Source organism: Cherax quadricarinatus, chromosome 43 (genome assembly GCF_038502225.1).
Source record: "Cherax quadricarinatus isolate ZL_2023a chromosome 43, ASM3850222v1, whole genome shotgun sequence".
In the NCBI taxonomy this organism is placed as follows: Eukaryota; Metazoa; Arthropoda; class Malacostraca; order Decapoda; family Parastacidae; genus Cherax; species Cherax quadricarinatus.
Window position 1 is genome coordinate 3,240,223 of NC_091334.1, and position 12,775 is coordinate 3,252,997.

General features: G+C 36.0%; 1 protein-coding gene across 4 annotated transcripts in view; it reads left to right on the forward strand.

Annotated features, from left to right (window-relative positions):
• The window catches only part of LOC128694154 (vascular endothelial growth factor receptor 1), a 598,057-nt gene that overhangs the window by 378,697 nt on the left and 206,585 nt on the right, over positions 1–12,775 (forward strand). For all 4 annotated transcript variants that reach the window (XM_070093509.1, XM_070093512.1, XM_070093510.1 and 1 more), the window contains exon 9: positions 2,331–2,496. In XM_070093509.1, coding sequence (XP_069949610.1) covers positions 2,331–2,496 — 166 coding nt within the window. The remainder of the gene's footprint in view (positions 1–2,330; positions 2,497–12,775) is intronic.

The window sequence follows — 12,775 nt, forward strand, 5'->3', positions numbered from 1 at the left end:
CTGAAGTAAAGAATCTGAATCTGAATAGATGTTATAAACAGATATTGGTTCCCAATATTATGACTTATCCTCGTTTGCCCAAAATGCTTTGCATAAATGTAGTCTTTTACATGTAAGACATAACCACTTAACCTGTCTTTATAACTAATATATCTTGTTGGAAAATATTTGTCTCCCACCGAGACAGGGTGACCCCCCAAAAAAAATAAAAATGCTTTCACCATCATTTATACTACTACTGTTTTGCCAGAGGTGTGCAAATACAACAGTTTAGATGTCTCTAAACAGTATGTCATCTAACAGTTTGACAGAATGTCTGTAATCTTTATTTTAAAATTTCTTAAAGAACTTGATGAATTCAAAATGAAGGGCAAGTGTTATATAGGAGAGAACTGGGGATGTGATTAACCCTTTCAGGGTTTCGGACGTACTAGTATGGCTTACGCACCAGTGTCCATGACGTATTAGTACGCATAAATTCTAGCACCTTCAAATCTAGTGAGAGAAAGCTGGTAGGCCTACATATGAAAGAATGGGTCTGTGTGGTCAGTGTGCACAGTATAAAAAAAATCCTGCAGCACACAGTGTGTAATGAGAAAAAAAAAACTTTGACCGTGTTTTTGGATTAAAACAGAGACTTTGCACTGTATTTTTGTATGGTATTTATTGTTGTATTCTAGTTTTCCTGGTCTCATTGTATAGAATGGAAGACGTATTACAGAAAGTGAGATGATTTTGACTGGTTTTACAATGAAAAGTACCTTGAAAATGAGCTCAAAGTAGCAGAAATGTTAGATTTTTTCCAAAGTTCAAAAGTAAACAAATCATGCTAAGCGTCCAATACACGTCAACTGGTGAGTCTAATATTCTTTCACAAGTGCACTGATATTATTTATACCATTTCTACACTAATGCAGTAGTCTGCGTAACAGTAAATCTTCTACTTTTTGTGAGAATGAAAATTCAAAATGGAAAGCAAAAGTATGTAATAGGTGCGTGGGGATGTGACTAATGAACAGAGGAAATGTTATTTTAGTGCCAGGAATGTCTTTCTTGTTTATTCTGGACCCTATTTGGAAATTGGCATCTTTTGAAATTTGTGTGAAATTGGCAAAATTGATAAATTCTGACCACTGTATTGGATAGTTGAAATCGGTAAATTGGTGGTTTCTTGTACTCATTCGATAGAAAAGATGGAGTTCTAGTGAAATGGTTATGATTTTTGTTGGCTAGTACATTGGAATTGGCCGAAAATAGGGCTGAAAGTGGGCAAAATCGCCGATGCGTAAACATCGCCGAGACCGCTAACTTCGCGAGAGCATAATTCCGTAAGTTTTCCATCAAATTTCATACTTTTGGTGTCATTATGATCGGGAAAAGATTCTCTATCTTTTCGTAAGAATTTTTTTTTTTTTTTTTTTTTTTAAATTTGGGGGACCCTGAGAACAAGTCTCTGAGAGGGCCTGTGGACCTTGAAAGGGTTAATGAACAGAGGATATGTTGCTTTAGTGGCTGTGTTATTTTTGCCTGTTTTTAAATTTGAATTTGTTAAATTTTGTGTAAAATTGGGTTGATTACTGGGCAGTTTCTTCCACTCAGTCAATAGAACAGAAAACATACTTGCAAAATAGTTAAGAATTGGGTCAAATTTAGCAATGGAATTGGCTTAAAATAGGACTTTAATTGGACCAAATTGTTGAAGCATAAATTTTACCCAAACTGCCAACTTTCAATCAAATTTTGCATTTTTGTGCCATTACCTTCAAAAAAAAGCTTTCTCTACCATATCAGGAGATAAAATTATCATTATTTTTAAAAATCAAAACACTCAACACTTAATTTCAGGGTTTATGACATGAAAGAGTTAATATTTGTGTTTATATTCCATGATTATCCTCCTCTGTGTTCCCATCTTCATCTTCAGATTCATCTGAATCCACCACAACCAGACCCCTGCCTTGCATAAATCTATTATACAATCTTCTTAACTGATCCCTTTTACTGGTTGTCTCAAAAAACCTGCAGTTAGCATATACAGTACATAACACTGTTGTTAAGCCTCTTACATGACGGCCACATAAATTGTTGTCTATCATGTCCTCGAAATCCTCAACATAACTCAAAGAATTAATGTATCACAGTAATTCCTTGAATTACCTATGTGTGTTGCAGTTGTATTGCATATTATCATATACACTGTTTTAAAAGTACAATTTCTGTTAATTTTTTTTCATTATGCCATGTTTCTAAAATTTGAAATGTGTATATCAGAATCTTGGTTGATATTTTTTTGTACTATTTGTATTTTTAAGCTTATTACCAATCTGCAGAGTTATAGCACTGCCAAGTCATCAGTAAGCCGCAAGGAAAGTAATTACAAGACTAGCACTCTGCATGTACTGAATGCTACCAAAGAGGACTCAGGGCACTACAATTGCAAGGTGACTGCAGATCTCTCAAAACCTAATGATGATTCCTTTGAAGTTATTGTGCAAGGTAAATATCACACTGTAAATGAACAAAAGCTTTTCACAAATAACCCACACATAACCCACACTTATGACACTGTTTTTGTCTGATTTGTGTGAGACAAGTTAATGGTTTATGTCAGATTGAAATGTTGTCATATGAGTTTCTTTCTCCTGTGTGCAAGTTACTTGTGTATTTACTAAAAGCTTTAGCTTTTGTGTGTATGTGTAAATAAACAAAAACTTTAGTTTTATGTGTAAATAAACAAAAACTTTAGTTTTATGTGTAAATAAACAAAAACTTTAGTTTTATGTGTAAATGAACAAATGCTTTAGAGTGTAAATGAAGAAAAGTTATAGTTTTTGTGTGTAAATGAACAAAAGTTTTATTTTTTATGGAAAGAACAGCTTTTACTAATTCATCATAACCATGGTTGAGCTCCTTAACCCTTTCAGGGTCCAAGGCCCAAATCTGGAGTCACGCACCAGTGTCCAAGAATTTTCAAAAAAAAAATTTGTTATTTTTTCTTATGAAATCGTAGAGAATCTTTTTGTGAAGGTAATAAAACAAAAAGTACGAAATTTGGTGGAAAATTGACGAAATTATGCTCTCGCGAATTTTGATGTGTCAGCGATATTTACGAATCGGTGATTTTGCCGACTTTGACTCCCATTTTAGGCCAATTACATTATTCCAATCAACCAAATTCTTAGCTATTTCACTAGTATTACTTCTATTCTATCGATTGAGCACAAGAAATCGCCAAGTCAACTGTTTCAACTACAAAATAAAGTGATCGGAAATTGTTAATTTGGCCAATTTAACACAAAGTTCAAAATATTCCAATTTCAAAATAGGGTCCAGAATAAACAATGTAGGCATTCCTGGCACTACACTAACATTTCCTCTGTTCATTAGTTATGTTTTGAGGCTTTACAAATAAATTCCATTTTGATTTTTTATTCACATAATGAATTTTTATTCACACCAAAAAATAGAAGATTTACTGTTATGCAATACTGTAATAATTGTATAAATATCATCACCATATTTGTGAATGTATATTAGACCCACCAGCTGACGAGTATTAGACGTGCGAGGTCGTTTGTTTACTCTTGAATATCGGCAAAAATTTAACATTTCCGCTACTTTGAGCTCAGTTTCAAGCCATTTCCAGTGCTAAAACCAATCAAAATCATCTCTATTTCTGTAATATGTCTTCCATTCTATCAAATGAGACCAAGAAATCGCAAATACAACTATAAAAAACATACGAAAAAACACTGCAAAGTTGCTGTTTTAATCGAAAAATCATGATTTCAGTTTTTTTCTCTCATTATACACAGTGTGCTGCAAGATCTGTTTTATGTGGTGCACACATACCACATAGATGTATTCTCTCATATCTAGGCCCAAATGTACCACTCACAGTTTATCAGAGTGAGCTGAGCTCATGGCGTAGATCTACGGTTTGGACACTCACCATAGAGCCGTAGATCTACGGGACAAACCCTGAAAGGGTTAAAAAATATTGACTTTTATTTTATAAAAACATTTTCTTTATTTTTTTTTATTATCACACTGGCCGATTCCCACCAAGGCAGGGTGGCCCGAAAAAGAAAAACTTTCACCATCATTCACTCCATCACTGTCTTGCCAGAAGGGTGCTTTACACTACAGTTTTTAAACTGCAACATTAACACCCCTCCTTCAGAGTGCAGGCACTGTACTTCCCATCTCCAGGACTCAAGTCCGGCCTGCCGGTTTCTCTGAACCCCTTCATAAATGTTACTTTGCTCACACTCCAACAGCACGTCAAGTATTAAAAACCATTTGTCTCCATTCACTCCTATCAAACACGCTCATGCATACCTGCTGGAAGTCCAAGCCCCTCGCACACAAAACCTCCTTTACCCCCTCTCTCCAACCTTTCCTAGGCCGACCCCTACCCCGCCTTCCTTCCACTACAGACTGATACACTCTTGAAGTCATTCTGTTTCGCTCCATTCTCTCTACATGTCCAAACCACCTCAACAACCCTTCCTCAGCCCTCTGGACAACAGTTTTGGTAATCCCGCACCTCCTCCTAACTTCCAAACTACGAATTCTCTGCATTATATTCACACCACACATTGCCCTCAGACATGACATCTCCACTGCCTCCAGCCTTCTCCTCGCTGCAACATTCATCACCCATGCTTCACACCCATATAAGAGGGTAATTTACACTATATAAGATAGTTGTACTTGTGTGTACCTGTGACTTAATAAACTTAATTGAACTGTATATATCATTGCTTAGTTAATCTTAAGTTAATTTTAAGCTTGCCCGTAATGCTCTGCATACAAGGGGCTTTTGGCATGTGCACCCAGTCACTGTATTTCTTTGTACAACTATGTATCATGTCCAAATAAATAAATAAATAAATAAATAAAACATATCCCAGCAACAACTAAATATGATGAAACTGTGTTTTCATATTCTCATTGCCACAAGAATATGAAAAACACTATACAGTGGAACCTCTACTTGCGAGTTTAATCCATTCCATGACCTTGCTCGCAACTGGATTTGCTTGTTTGCAGAGTCAATTTTCTTCATTTAAATTAATTGAAATGCAATTAATCCGTTCCAGTGGAATTCTGTACTTCAATAATTTCGCTAATATCAACTCTGCGGCTTATTTATCTATCTCACTTCATCTAATATGACATAATAAACAATATAAATAATATAGAAACCTGATGTATACTCTAAAATGAATAAAATATGTCATTCATGTAGTGGTATGGGCGGTGTCGGTGGTGGACAATAGTTTGTCTGAAGACCAGTCTAAATACTTCATTAATAATTTAGCTAATATCATCTATACGGCTTATTTATCTATCACAGTTCATCTAATATGACATAACAAACAACATAAATAACATAGAAACATGATAAATACTCTAGAATGAATAAAATGTGTCATTATGTAACAGGTGCATGCGGCCACAAACGCTCCCTCTTTGTTGTTGTAAACACTGCCATCTAGTGACGGCCTTTTGAAGCCATCTATTATTATAATTCAAGTCTCTTCTCAAAGATCACTTACTCACCCAAAACCAAATAAATACTGAATAACTGAACCTTATAAATTGTATATCTTAAATGTTTCTCACAATTATATCACATAAATGTTAAACCTAAAACCCAATCTAACTTTATTATTTTTTAAATACACTACCTAACAGAATACTCCATTCTACTGAATTTACAACAATGCATGCAACCATATGACCTGTCTTTGTAATACTCACTTGTGCTTTATAGTAATCAGTTTACATTAATGTTTTTCACTGATTTCATCATTGCTTAGTTAATCTTAAGTTAATTTTAAGCCAGCCCGTAATGCTATGCATAGTATAAGTGGCTTTGGCATGCTGCTCTTATCTGTATTTTTTTTGTACCTCTGTAAGTGTGCTCAAATTATAAATAAATAAATAAATAAATAATTATTATATGTAGTACATTATTATTATTATTTTTTTAGGTAGTAGGTTGGTAGACAGCAACCACCCAGGGAGGTACTACCGTCCTGCCAAGTGAGTGTAAAACGAAAGCCTGTAATTGTTTTACATGATGGTAGGATTGCTGGTGTCTTTTGTCTGTCTCATAAATATGCAAGATTACAGGTACGTCTTGCTACTTCTACTTACACTTAGATCACACTACACATACATGTACAAGCATATATATACACACCCCTCTGGGTTTTCTTCTATTTTCTTTCTAATTCTTGTTCTTGTTTATTTCCTCTTATCTCCATGGGGAAGTGGAACAGAATTCTTCCTCTGTAAGCCATGCGTGTCGTAAGAGGCGACTAAAATGCCGGGAGCAAGGGGCTAGTAACCCCTTCTCCTGTATATATTACTAAATTTAAAAGGAGAAACTTCAGTTTTTTCTTTTGGGCCACCCCACCTCAGTGGGATACGGCTGGTACGTTGAAAGAAGAAGAAGTTCTTGTTCTTATTACTTTTCCTTTTATATCCATGGGGAAGTGGAATAAGAATCTTTCCTCCGTAAGCCATGCGTGTTGTAAAAGTCAACTAAAATGCCGGGAACAATGGGCTAGTAACCCCTTTTCCTGTAATAATTACTAAAAAGAATATGAAGAGGAAAATTGCCAAATTGGAAGTCTGAATGTGCGTGGATGTTGTGCGAATGATAACAAAGAGATGATTGTGGATGTTATGAATGAGATAAAGCTGGATGTCCTGGCTTTAAGTGAAACAAAGCTGAAGGGGGTGGGAGAGTTTCAGTGGAGAGGAATAAATGAGATTAGGTCAGGGGTTTCAAATAGAGTTAGAGCTAAAGAAGAAGTAGCAATAATGTTGAAGGATAAGCTATGGCAGGAAAAGAGGGACTATAAATGTATTAATTCAAGGATTATGTGGAGTAAAATAAAGGTTGGATGTGAGAAGTGGGTTATAGTAAGCGTATGTGCACCTGGGGAAGAGAGAAGTATAGAGGAGAGAGAGAGATTTTGGGAAATGTTGAGTGAATGTGTGGGGAGTTTTGAACCAAGTGTGAGAGTACTTGTGGTTGGGGATTTTAATGCTAAAGTGGGTAAAAATTTTGTGGAGGGAGTAGTAGGCAAATTTGGGGTGCCAGGGGTAAATGAAAATGGGGAGCCTTTAATTGAGCTATATGTAGAAAGACGTTTGGTAATAAGTAATATATATTTTATGAAAAAGAGGATAAATAAATATACAAGGTATGATACAGCATGTAATGAAAGTAGTTTGGTAGATTATGTAATGGTGGATAAAAGGTTGATGGGTAAGCTCCAGGATGTACATGTTTATAGAGGGGCAACTGATATATCGGATCATTATCTAGTTGTAGCTACAGTTAGAGTAAGAGGTAGATGGGATAAGAGGAAAATGGCAACAACAAGTAAGAGGGAGGTGAAAGTGTATAAACTAAGTGAGGAGGAAGTTCGGGTGAAATATAAGCAAATATTGGCAGAATGGTGGGCTAGCGCAGGTATGAGTAGTGGGTGGGGGGGGTTGAAGAGGGTTGGAATAGTTATAAAAATGCAGTATTAGAATGTGGGGCAGAAGTTTGTGGTTATAGGAGGGTGGGTGCAGGAGGAAAGAGGAGTGATTGATGGAATGATTAAGTAAAGGGTATGATAAAAGAGACAAAGGTAGCTTATGAGAGGTATTTTCAAAACAGAAGTGTTACAAGAAGAGTAGAGTATTTAGAGAGGTGAAGAGAGTGGTGAGAGAGTGCAAAAGGAGAGCGGATGATAGAGTGGGAGAGGCACTGTCAAGAAATTTTAATGAAAATAAGAACAAATTTTGGAGTGAGTTAAACAAGTTAAGGAATCCTAGGGAACAAATGGATTTATCAGTTAAAAACAGAGTAGGGGAGTTAGTAGATGGGGAGGTGGAGGTATTGGGGGAACTTTTCAATATCGACGAAGAAAGGGAGGCGGTAATTTCATGCACTGTCCAGGGAGGTATACCATCTTTTAGGAGTGAAGAAGAGCAGGATGTGAGTGTGGGGGAGGTGCATGAGGCATTACGTAGAATGAAAGGGGGTAAAGCAGCTGCAACTGACGGGATCATGACAGAAATGTTAAAAGCAGGGGGGGACATAGTGTTGGAGTGGTTGGTATTTTTTTTTAATAAATGTATGAAAGGGGAAGGTACCTAGGGATTGGCGGAGAGCGTGTATAATTCCTTTATATAATAAAAGGAAGGGGGACAAAAGAGATTGTAAAAATTATAGAGGAATAAGTTTACTGAGTATACCAGGAAAAGTGTATGGTAGGGTTATTACTGAAAGAATTAGAGGTAAGACAGAATGTAGAATTGCGGATGAGCAAGGAGGTTTTAGAATGGGTAGGGGATGTGTAGATCAAGTGTTTACATTGAAGCATATATGTGAGCAGTATTTAGATAAAGGTAGGGAAGTTTTTATTGCATTTATGGATTTAGAAAAGGCATATGACAGAGTGGATAGGGAAGCAATGTGGCAGATGTTGCAAGTATGTATATGAAATAGGTGGTAAGTTACTAAATGTTGTAAAGAGTTTTTATGAGGATAGCGAGGCTCAGGTTAGGGTGTGTAGAAGAGAATGAGACTACTTCCCGGTAAAAGTAGGTCTTAGACAGGGATGTGTAATGTCACCTTGGTTGTTTAATATATTTATATATGGGGGTGTAAAAGAAGTAAATGCTAGGGTGTTCGGGAGAGGGGTGGGATTAAATTATGGGGAATTAAATACAAAATGGGAAGTGACACAGTTACTTTTTGCTGATAATGCTGTGCTTATGGGAGATACTAAAGAAAAATTGCAAAGGTTAATAGACGAATTTGGGAGTGTGTATAAAGGTAGAAAGTTGAAAGTGAACATAGAAAAGAGTAAGGTGATGAGGGTATCAAATGATTTAGATAAAGAAAAATTGGATATCAGATTGGGGAGGAGGAGTATGGAAGAAGTGAATGTTTTCAGATATGTGGGAGTTGATGTGTTAGCGGATGGATTTATGAAGGATGAGGTTAATCATAGAATTGATGAAGGAAAAAAGGTAAGTGGTGCATTGAGGTATATGTGGAGGCAAAAAATGTTATCTATGGAGGCAAAGAAAGGAATGTATGAAAGTATAGTAGTACCAACACACTTATATGGGTGTGAAGCTTGGGTTGTAAATGCTGCAGTGAGGAGGTGGTTGGAGGCAGTGGAGATGTCCTGTCTAAGGGCAATGTGTGGTGTAAATATTATGCAGAAAATTCAGAGTGTGGAAATTAGGAGAAGGTATGGAGTTAATAAAAGTATTAGTCAGAGGGCTGAAGAGGGTTTGTTGAGGTGGTTTGATCATTGAGAGAATGGATCTAAGTAGAATGACATGGAGAGCGTATAAATCTGTAGGGGAAGGAAGGCGGGGTAGGGGTCGTCCTCAAAAAGGTTATGAGAGGGGGTAAAGGAGGTGTTGTGGGTGAGGGGTTTGGACTTCCAGCAAGCGTGCGTGAGCGTGTTTGATAGGAGTGAACGGAGAGAACAGGTATTTGGGACCTGACGAGCTGTTGGAGTGTGAGCAGGGTAATATTTAGTGAAGGGATTCAGGGAAACCGGTTATTATAGATTTAGCCGGACTCGAGTCCTGGAAATGGGAAGTACAATGCCTGCACTCTAAAGGAGGGGTTTCGGATATTGGTAGTTTGGAGGGATATACAGTGGACCCCCGGTTTACGATATTATTTCATTCCAGAAGTATGTTCAGGTGCCAGTACTGAACAAATTTGTTCCCATAAGGAATATTGTGAATTAGATTAGTCCATATCAGACCCCCAAACATACACGTACAAACGCACTTACATAAATACACTTACATAATTGGTCGCATTGGGAGGTGATTGTAAAGCGGGGGTCCGCTGTATTGTGTATTTTTATACGTATATACTTCTAAACTGTTGATCTGGGCACCTCTGCAAAAACAATGATTATGTGCGAGTGAGGTGAAAGTGTTGAATGATGATGAAAATATTTTCTTTTTTGGGATTTTCTTTCTTTTTGGGTCACCCTGCCTCGGTGGGAGACGGCCGACTTGTTGAAAAAAAAAAATTATTATATATGTATTATTATTCTACATATTATATTGTTATTATTATTGTATTACATTATTATGCTATTATTATTATATGTATTATTATTATATATATATTATTATTATACATATTTTTATTATTATTGTTATTATTATTATTATTATATAAATAATTTGTTATTTTTATTTATACAAAAAAATATAAGATTTACTGTTATTCCTTATTGCAATAATGGTATAAATAATGTCAACCCATTTACGACTGCATATTGGAATGGACAGTGACGTCATTTGTTTACTCTGAAACAGCCAAGCACTTGACCATTTGTCCTAGGTTGAGCTCAATTTCAAGGTACTTTTCATCGTGAAAGCAATGAAAATCATATCTGTTTCTGTAATATATCTTCCATTCTATCAAATGAGACCAAAAAACGAGAATACAACCATGAAAACCAATCGAAATTACTGCTAAGGCGTGGCTAATTGCTGAGAAGTGAACTCCATTATTTATGCTTAGATTTCTTTCATTTTTGGTGTTTGTTAATAAGCATCTTTCCATCATACATTGCCCAAGTTTCAATAAGATAGTCCAACAAACAAATTAGATACAATTCCCGAGATCAAAAGTAAGAGCCCCTCACCAGTGTCAAGGAACCTCCCTTGAGGTGTGCTCGCTTATGGAAATTTTGCTCGCGTATGGAAGCAAAAGATGGATTCATCGATTGCTCGTATTTGGAAAAACTCGCACTTGGACACGCTCGCAAGTAGAGGTTCCACTGTATTATTATTGTCAGTAATGCTCACAACCATTAACCCTTTCAGGGTTTCGGACGTACTAGTACAGCTTATGCACCAGTGTCCATGACGTACTAGTACGCATAAATTCTAGAGCCTTCAAATCTAGTGAGAGAAAGCTGGTAGGCCTACATATGAAAGAATGGGTCTATGTGGTCAGTGTGCACAGTATAAAAAAAATACTGCAGCACAGTGTGTAATGAGAAAAAAAAAAACTTTGACCGCATTTTTGGATTAAAACAGAGACTTTGCACTGTATTTTCATATGGTATTTATGGTCGTATTCTAGTTTTCCTGGTCTCGTTGTATAGAATGGAAGACATATTACAGAAATTGAGATGATTTTGACTGGTTTTACAATGAAAAGTACCTTGAAATTGAGCTCAAAGTAGCAGAAATGTTCGATTTTTACCTAAGTTCAAAAGTAAACAAATCATGCCATGCGTCCAATACACGTCAACTGGTGAGGATAATATTCTTTTACAAGGGCACTGATGTTATGTATACCATTTCTACGCCATTTCTAAACTAATGCAGTAGTCTGCATAACAGTAAATCTTCTATTTTTTGTGAGAATAAAAATTCAAAGTGGAAAGCAAAAGAAATGTAAGAGAGGCCTGGGGACATGACTAATGAACAGAGAAAATGTTATTTTAGTGTCAGGAATGTCTGTCTTGTTTATTCTGGACCCTGTTTGGAAATTGGCATCTTTTGAAATTTGTGTGAAATTGGCAAAATTGCCAATTTCTGAAAACTTTATTGGATAGTTGAAATCAGTAAATGGGTGGTTTCTTGTACTCTTTCTATAGAAAAAATGGAGTTCTAGCGAAATGTGATTTTTGTAGACTGGTACATTGGAATTGGCCGAAAATAGGGCTCAAAGTGAGCGAAATCGCCGATGAGTAAATCGTCTAGGCCGCTAACTTTGCGAGAGCATAATTCCGTAAGTTTTCCATCAAAGTTCATACTTTTGGTGTCATTATGATCAGGAAAAGATTCTCTATCATTTCATAAGAAAAAATAATTTTTTTTTTTGAAAAATTTTTGACCCTGAGAAGTTTAGGAGAGGGCCTGCCAACCCTGAAAGGGTTAATAAAAAGATGCTTGCAGAATTTATAAAATGACCTGTAAACACATTTGGCAGTTTACCAGCAAAACAGGGTAACCCAAAGATGGTAACACACTGACATAGTCTAGTTCTCTTTCCAGGAATTTTTTCTTCCAGGGTCTCCACAGTTAAGGTTTAATGTTAATGTAAATAACATGGTTCATATTCATATAGTTTATATGGGCATGATACATAGTTGTACAAGGCATTATAGTAGTTGGGTGTACATGCCAAAAGCCCCTTGTATGTAGAACATTATGGGCAAGCTTAAAATTAACTTAAAATTAACAAGCAATGAAAGGTTCAGTGGTAAAAATTATCGTAAACAATTTACAATATGAAGTACGATTGAGTATTTGAAACAATGAAATTTGAACATATTTCAGTATTGAAGCATTAGAGTTGTACAAATTTGTCGCATTACAGTGTACAACAAACAGGATGATCAATTTACTATGTGTTGTCTTGAATTTTTATATAAATAATTTGGATAATTATTGGTAATGTTAAATATTGAGTGTTGCTATTGTATCTCCTTTTTATTGTAAATGATTTTCACAGAATTGAGTTACCTAACTCGGTAACTTTTAAGGTTTAAAATAATAAGATATTACAAGGACCCTGATGGGAATAAGTCACTCTAAAATTTTTAGGTTATCCTAGGTAATTTACATTATGTATGATATGTGTACCTTGGTAGTGAGTTAGTAGGCAGCAGCCACCCAGGGAGGTGCTACCATTCAAACCCACAGCTCATATCCTCTCACCCACCATTACATTACTTTTTAACAAATCACTAGAAAC